The 6,801-nt window shown below is 61.9% G+C and overlaps 1 protein-coding gene across 40 annotated transcripts in view; it reads left to right on the plus strand.

Annotated features, from left to right (window-relative positions):
* Nucleotides 1–6,220, plus strand: part of GGT1 (gamma-glutamyltransferase 1) — a 33,039-nt gene extending 26,819 nt beyond the window's left edge. For 36 of the 40 annotated variants that reach the window (XM_014742089.3, XM_001914778.5, XM_070276067.1 and 33 more), the window contains 8 exons: nt 211–368; nt 1,282–1,431; nt 1,916–2,052; nt 4,680–4,867; nt 5,070–5,197; nt 5,293–5,405; nt 5,479–5,592; nt 5,903–6,220. In XM_014742089.3, coding sequence (XP_014597575.3) covers nt 211–368; nt 1,282–1,431; nt 1,916–2,052; nt 4,680–4,867; nt 5,070–5,197; nt 5,293–5,405; nt 5,479–5,592; nt 5,903–6,049 — 1,135 coding nt within the window. In that variant the 3' untranslated portion in view covers nt 6,050–6,220. Of the gene's footprint in view, nt 1–210; nt 369–1,281; nt 1,432–1,915; nt 2,053–4,657; nt 4,868–5,069; nt 5,198–5,292; nt 5,406–5,478; nt 5,593–5,902 lie in introns of all 40 variants that reach the window. The other 4 variants (XM_070276070.1, XM_070276069.1, XM_070276044.1 and 1 more) reach the window with 2 other exon arrangements.
* The last annotated feature ends 581 nt before the right edge of the window (nt 6,221–6,801 follow it).

Raw genomic sequence — 6,801 nt, forward strand, 5'->3', positions numbered from 1 at the left:
AGACACATTCTGAGCCTGTGTGTCCTGAGTGGCAGGGGACTCTAGGAGGCATGGGCTGGACACGGGGAGGACGAGCCCTGAGTGACAGGGCCACCCACCTGTGGACAGGTGCCGAGCGCCCTTTGTTCTCATCTCCTTGTGTCGGGGGTGGGGGTGGTCTGGCCCAGCCCGCCCCACCTGCCTGCCTCACGGGAGCCTGCTCTGCCCCAGCGAGGTATTCTGCCGCAATGGAAAAGTGCTGCAGGAAGGGGACAAAGTGACCATGTCGCGGCTGGCCGACACGTACCAGACGCTGGCCTCGGAGGGCGCCAAGGCCTTCTACAACGGGAGCCTCACAGCCCAGATCGTCAAGGACATCCAGGCGACTGGTGAGCAGATGACCCTGGGGGCCTCGGGCAAGGTCCTCCAGTCCTGCCTGGGCTGGGCACCGGGCCCTCAGGGAGCGCCTGGCAGAGGAGGGTCACAGATGTGTTGCAGTCAGTGACAGGCTGTGTGGATCCACAGCTCCTGGTTAGGTCAGAGCCCCCAGGGGGTGAATGGAGGCAGAGGCAGGAACTGGGGCAGTGGAAGCAATGAAGTGCAGACCTGGGAGGGGAGGACTTCCTGGAGGAGGTGGCCCTAAGCTGCAGATGAGGTTGGACTTTGTAGGCAGAGAGAGAAAGGGCGTTCCTGGCGGAGGGAACAAGCTAAGGCCTGGAGAGAGGGTTTTAATTCTCGGTGAGGGTCATGGGAATGAGGCGGGACTTGGTGAGGAGGCATGGCAGGGGCTGCAGGCAGGGGCCTGCGGTCGGGCCCTTGTGGGACAGATTCTGATGGACTGGGGCCGGGGAGCCTGATGCTGCCCCTCCCTCCCCAAGCTGTGGCCTTCTTCATGGTATTTTTGTCTGCGTATCACAGAGGAGGGTGATTAGGATCTTGACACTGGAAATTAGCCTGTAAATACGCTGTCTGTCTGGAGCATTTCCCTGGAGAATTAAGAGCCCACTTCCACTCACCCATTAGTCACGGAAAGAGGGCACTGAGCAGGGGGAGACGGAAGCAGGTGTTTTCCACTTGGAGAAGACCCTCTGGCCGCCAAGAGCAGTGGCATGCTGGGAGGCCAGGGGGGCAAGCAGGTCGACAGCAGATGGCCTGGGCCTGGCCGTGGGTAGGTGGCACTGTCGGCAGGACAGAGGGGCTGAGAGCAGGGCCGGCAGGGCTCCCAGATCCCCAGCCCCTAATAGTGCAGCCCCATCCTTGTGTCTGCCTCCCACCCCTGCACCATTTGCTGTCCCGTTGCAGGGGGCATCGTGACAGCCGAGGACCTGAACAACTACCGTGCGGAGCTGATCGAGCAGCCGCTGAGCATCAGCCTTGGGGACGCCCAGCTCTACATGCCCAGCGCCCCGCTCAGTGGACCGGTGCTGGCCCTCATCCTCAACATCCTCAAAGGTGCGCGGTCCCACCGCGGCCCTGTGGGGGGCAGTGCCAAGCGACCCTGGAGGGGCAGGCTCAGGGCTGGAGGAGGAGGAGTGGTTGGCAGGGAGAGGTGTGAGCAGAGTCCAAGGGGTGGGAACAGCCCGTGCAAAGCTGCAGGGGTGAGGAGCTGGTTTGCCCCAGGCACCCAATGCCAGAAGTTCACGGCTGGGGGGGCTGGTCCAAAGGGTGCTTCTGGTCAGTCTAAGCCATCATCTGTGACCGCGTGGACTGAGTAGCCTTCTGGTTGGACATGTGAGGCCCAGGCCCTTGCCTCATTCCACCCTTACCTGCCTCCTAAGCCGCCACTGCTGTTGGTTATTAAGTGTCACCCTTCTCAAGGTGGGTCAGGGTCCAGGGAGGTGTGAGCCCATCCCGGGGGCACCCAGTTGTCTTGGCTGAGCTGGGCTGTCCTAAGGGCCCTGGGGCTGCCAAGGTGCATCTGGCTCTGCCCAACCAGGGTACAACTTCTCCCGGGAGAGCGTGGAGACCCCTGAGAGGAAGGGCCTGACCTATCACCGCATCGTGGAGGCCTTCCGGTTCGCCTACGCCAAGAGGACCCTGCTCGGGGACCCCAAGTTTGTCAATGTGACCCAGGTGAGGGACAGGGGCTGGCCTAAGATGGGCAGGGGGCCTGCTGTGGAGGTGCCAGGAGGACTCCTTAGGGCCACCCCAGTCTCATGCATGCTTTATTAATTCATTCCTACTACCAACTTCAGTGGTGGTCCTACTATATGCGGGGATGGACTGGTGACTCCAAGTCCTGGCCTCTGCCCCACTTTGCTTACAGTGTGACAGACTTGGCAATGAGTTATTAGTGCCCCCACCCCTGTCTGGCCACACTCCCACCTCAGGGCCTTTGCACATGCTGTACATTTGGCCTGGAGGGTTCTGGAGTGGTCAGTGCTGAGGTGAGAAACGCACAGGGATTTGCAGCCCTCGGGGGTGATGAGAGGGATGGGTGAGGGGAGAGGACCAGCGTTCCAGGTGGGCAGATGCCTTGGCCACCTGCCTCCTGGTCACACCCAGGAGCTTCCCAGATCCCTACCCAGGTCCTGTACCTTCCAACCCACTCACCACCAGGTGCCCCAGCTCCAGGCTGGGCCTCCGCTGCCATGCCCATCACATCCCTCCTTACCTACATGGAGCCCCCCATGCTGAGGTAGACCTGCAGAGGCCCACACTGACCTGTGCCTCCCAGGAGGGACCCAGCTATCCAGCAGCCCTATGCCCTCCCGGTCTCCTCTCCTTCCCGATGACCATTCTGTCCCCACTACTCCTCACTGCAGCCAGTGACCTGGTGTCTTGGATCCCTGAGGTGACAGAAGCCACTGTACCATGCCTCCTCTGTCCTCCCCCCGGCTAAGGCCGGCCCTGCTGCTCACCCCCTCGCTGACCCAGCACACCCGTCCTGCAACGCAGCTCTGCCTCTTGGGTTCCCGTGCTGCCCTTTCTGGTGGAACATTCTGGAGAAACACGTGCTGCTGTTGCTCCGGAACCCTCCTGCCTGCCCGGTCCTCTGCTCCCTCACAGCAAACTCTGCATCTGGAGCCCCTCCCACAGCCACCCTGCCTTGCTCCACGCCAATGCTGCGAGGCCACCCCCCCAGCCTCAGTTTCCCTCTGGGCCCTCTCAGCAGTCACACAGTCCCTGACCTCCTTCTCGCCTCAGCTTCTTACTTTGAACGTCACGGGCGCTGCGCCGCGCTTGCTCCCTCTCCCACCTCTCTCCATCCCTCTGTCCTTCGTGCTCTCCTGCGGGCTGGTGGGCAGTGAGTCACAGACACCGGACTCCAGGCCGTGTCTCCTCAGAGGGGGACTCCTACACGCTGACATCAAGGGCGTGAGACCCGTTAGATGCCTGTGTCAGGAACCCTGGGGGTCCTGGGGGTTTTTCGGCCCAGGGCCCATGAAGCTCACGCCTCACAGGCGCTGTTAGGAATCTCCAGGCCCCTTGCCTCCAGGAGCCCCAGCTGCTTCTTTGGCTCTCGAGCCCAGGGCGGTTGACACCAGAATCTCCTGCATCCTGGGCTTCACTTTCTGTTTCTCTGGGAGATTCAGGCGGAACATTTTCGCTTTGGATTAGCCAGTGAATCCGTGGGGTATTGCTGGAAACTTCTGGAGGCCTTTCCTTTGCTCGGCTCCCAGGACCCACTTGCCGGCCCCTCCCTCACCTCCTCTCCTCTCTCCGTCTGTCCTCTCCTTTGTCTGCCTGGCTGCCCTGGGGCTCTGACCAGGCTCAGGGCTTTAAGCAGGCGCCTGAGGCCAATGTCCCCACATCTAGCCCTCGGCCCGACCTTGCCCGTGAACCCCACATGCATGGGTCCCCCACCCACCTGAGCTGGCTCTTCAGTGTCCAAGGGGCACCATCCAAAATTGAGTTCCCGACTGTCCCCAGCACTGCCCCTTCTGCAGTGTTCACCTCCCCAGCTAACAACCACTCTGGACTGAAGACCTGGGGGCCATTGTCTCCTCTTTCTCTCCTCCCTGGGTGAGCCACCATCCTGTCTCACCTGGATGATGTCATAGCCTCCCAGTTGAGCTCCACCCAAGGCCCCAACTGGCCACCAGAGGGATCCTGTGAATACACCCACTGGCGTGCTTACACCTCTGCCCCAAGGCCGTGTGGCTCAGAGCCAAGCCAAAGTGCTTACGGGGTGTGTGAGGACCTATGGGACCTGCGCCTCTGGGATCTTCAACCTCCTCTCTTCCTAACCCCATTCATTGTCTGCCTGTCACTCGCAGGCCTACCTCAGGGCCTTTGCACTAGCCATCCAGGCCTCATTCAGGGCTCACTTCAGATGTCACTTCTTCGAGAAGCCCTCCCCAACCACTTCATCCCCTACCCTGTTCCTCTCCATCCTCTTTAGCTGGAATGTTCTCTCCAGCCTGTCCCTGCCTGCCTTTGTCTTCCCTGCGATGAGGCAGGGACCTGTGTCCGTTCCCTGCAGATCCCCCAGGGCTGGGCACACAGTACAAGCTCACTGAATGAATGAATGACTGCACGCAGCGAGAGTGGGGCTTGGGGGACGGAGAAGCAGACATTCAGAGTTACAGCAGAGACAGCGGTGGAGAGAGCGGGTCAGACGGGCCTTGTGAGGCTGAGGGTGCAGGCAGGTTGTGGTCAGAGCTGTGGTCGGGGGCTTTCTGAGAGCTGCTCGCACAAGCCTGTGCCCCCTCCCTGCCCCCCCCAACTTCCTCAGGCCAGCTCTGGGGTCTCGGCAGGTGATCCACAACATGACCTCTGAGTTCTTCGCTGCCCAGCTTCGGGCCCGGATCTCCGACGACACCACTCACCCGACCTCCTACTATGAGCCTGAGTTCTACACTCCAGATGGCGGGGGTACCGCCCACCTGTCCGTGGTTGCGGAGGACGGCAGCGCCGTGTCAGCCACCAGCACCATCAACCTCTAGTAGGGGCTGCCAGGTGGCCTGGGTGGGCCAGGGACTGCCCGTGTGTCCCAGAAGGGGGCTCCCTCAACCCCTTTCGTAGAGGGAAACTGAGGGCCCACCTTGGTAGAGCGCTTGCCCCAGGCCTCGTGGGGAGCAAGCTGGAGTGTTGTTGGGTGGGAGGGCGCTGGGCGGGCACAGCTGCCTGACCCAGCCCGCTTGTAGCTTCGGTTCCAAGGTGCGATCGCTGGTCAGCGGGATCCTGTTCAACGATGAGATGGATGACTTCAGCAGCCCCAACATCACCAACGAGTTTGGGGTGCCCCCCTCACCGGCCAACTTCATCAAGCCAGGTGTGGGGTGGCGGGCTCGAGCAGGGAGGAGGCTGGTGTCCCGGAAAGGCAGCTGACCATCTCTCTGTCCCCTTTTGCGCACCTGCCGGCCACAGGGAAGCAGCCGCTCTCTTCCATGTGCCCGGCGATCATCGTGGGCCGGGACGGCCAGGTCCGCATGGTGGTGGGTGCTTCCGGGGGCACGCAGATCACCACGGCCACCGCGCTGGTATGTGCCACCCCCTGTGCCCCCAGCCCCTGCCCCCAGGCCACGCTGACCCCATCCCCACCACCACCCCTAGGCCATTATCCACAGCCTGTGGTTCGGCTACGATGTGAAGCGGGCGGTGGAGGAGCCCCGGCTACACAACCAGCTCCTGCCCAACACCACGACGCTGGAGAGAGACATTGACCAGGTGGGGCGGGGGCGGGGAAACCGAGCCACAGTGGGGAGCTACAAGGTGTCTTGGGATGAGGGCCTGGATCTCCTGAGTCATCACAGAGTGGCCCATGGCTGGTGTCTTCTGCCTGGGGCAGATGACCCTCACGCCTGCTGCCTGGGCCATCTTGAGTCCCCATGCAGTGAGTGCCAGGCCATCTGCTCCAATGAGACCCAATAGACCCAGCTGCCCCCAGCTTGCTCTTTCTGGCCACTAGGCGACACAGGTGTGGTTCAGATGGTGTCTTGGGCCCCACTGAGGCCTCTCTCTCCCATCCCACCCCCAGGCGGTGGTTGCAGCCCTGAAGAGCCGGCACCACCAAACGACAGTGACTCCCACCTTCATCGCTGTGGTGCAGGCCATTGTCCGCATGGCTGGTGGCTGGGCGGCTGCCTCAGACTCCAGGAAAGGAGGGGAGCCTGCCGGCTACTGAGTACCCAGGATGGGGAAGGCTGACTGGCAACCCAGGGAAGAGATGCCCACTGGGGCCAGGAGTGGGACTTTGGGGGACGTGCTTCCCCTGTAAGTGGCAAAGCAGTGCAATAAATAAGGGTCGCAGCGCCAGGCTCTGGGCAGTTTGGCCAGTCAGCTCCCAGTCCCTGTACCTTAGCATCCTGTGTGTGAAATGGAGTCGTCTGGCAGCAAAGGATGCAAAGACGGGATTCAGAGGTTTTTACACCTCGGGCGCTGGAGTTAACCTCAGCATTTTCACCAGAGCCTGGTGGGTGGGGCAGGAGGGGGACACGCAGGGCAGGTCCCTGCCGAGCACTGTTCTTTCCCTCTGAACCCCAGGACCAGGGGCCAGGCCATCCCTTCCTGGGCTGGCCAGCCGCACTTCCCAGTATTGGCCACCAGGGGGTGCCATGACCCTGGTGTGTACTTGGGCAGATGGCGACCAGCAGATGCTGGGAACCCCGGTACCTTCTTGGGATATCCAGGCTCACCCGACCCAGGACACGGGAGGTGAAGCTGAGTCTGAGGAGTGGGATTGGGCAAGAAGCTGGAGTGGAATACGTTAGTGAGAGCCAGGCCCTGGGGGCTTTCCAACACAAACCCAGCATGACACCCAAGCTGTGATCAGCTCCAGGAAGCCCAGTTCTCAGGGAAAAGAGAACTGGAAGAGGTTCCCAGATCCCGAGGGTCAGGCCTGGGGCTGGCGGGCGGCCAGAGAGCTTAGCCCAGAGA

This window comes from Equus caballus, chromosome 8, assembly GCF_041296265.1.
Source record: "Equus caballus isolate H_3958 breed thoroughbred chromosome 8, TB-T2T, whole genome shotgun sequence".
Lineage (NCBI taxonomy): Eukaryota > Metazoa > Chordata > Mammalia > Perissodactyla > Equidae > Equus > Equus caballus.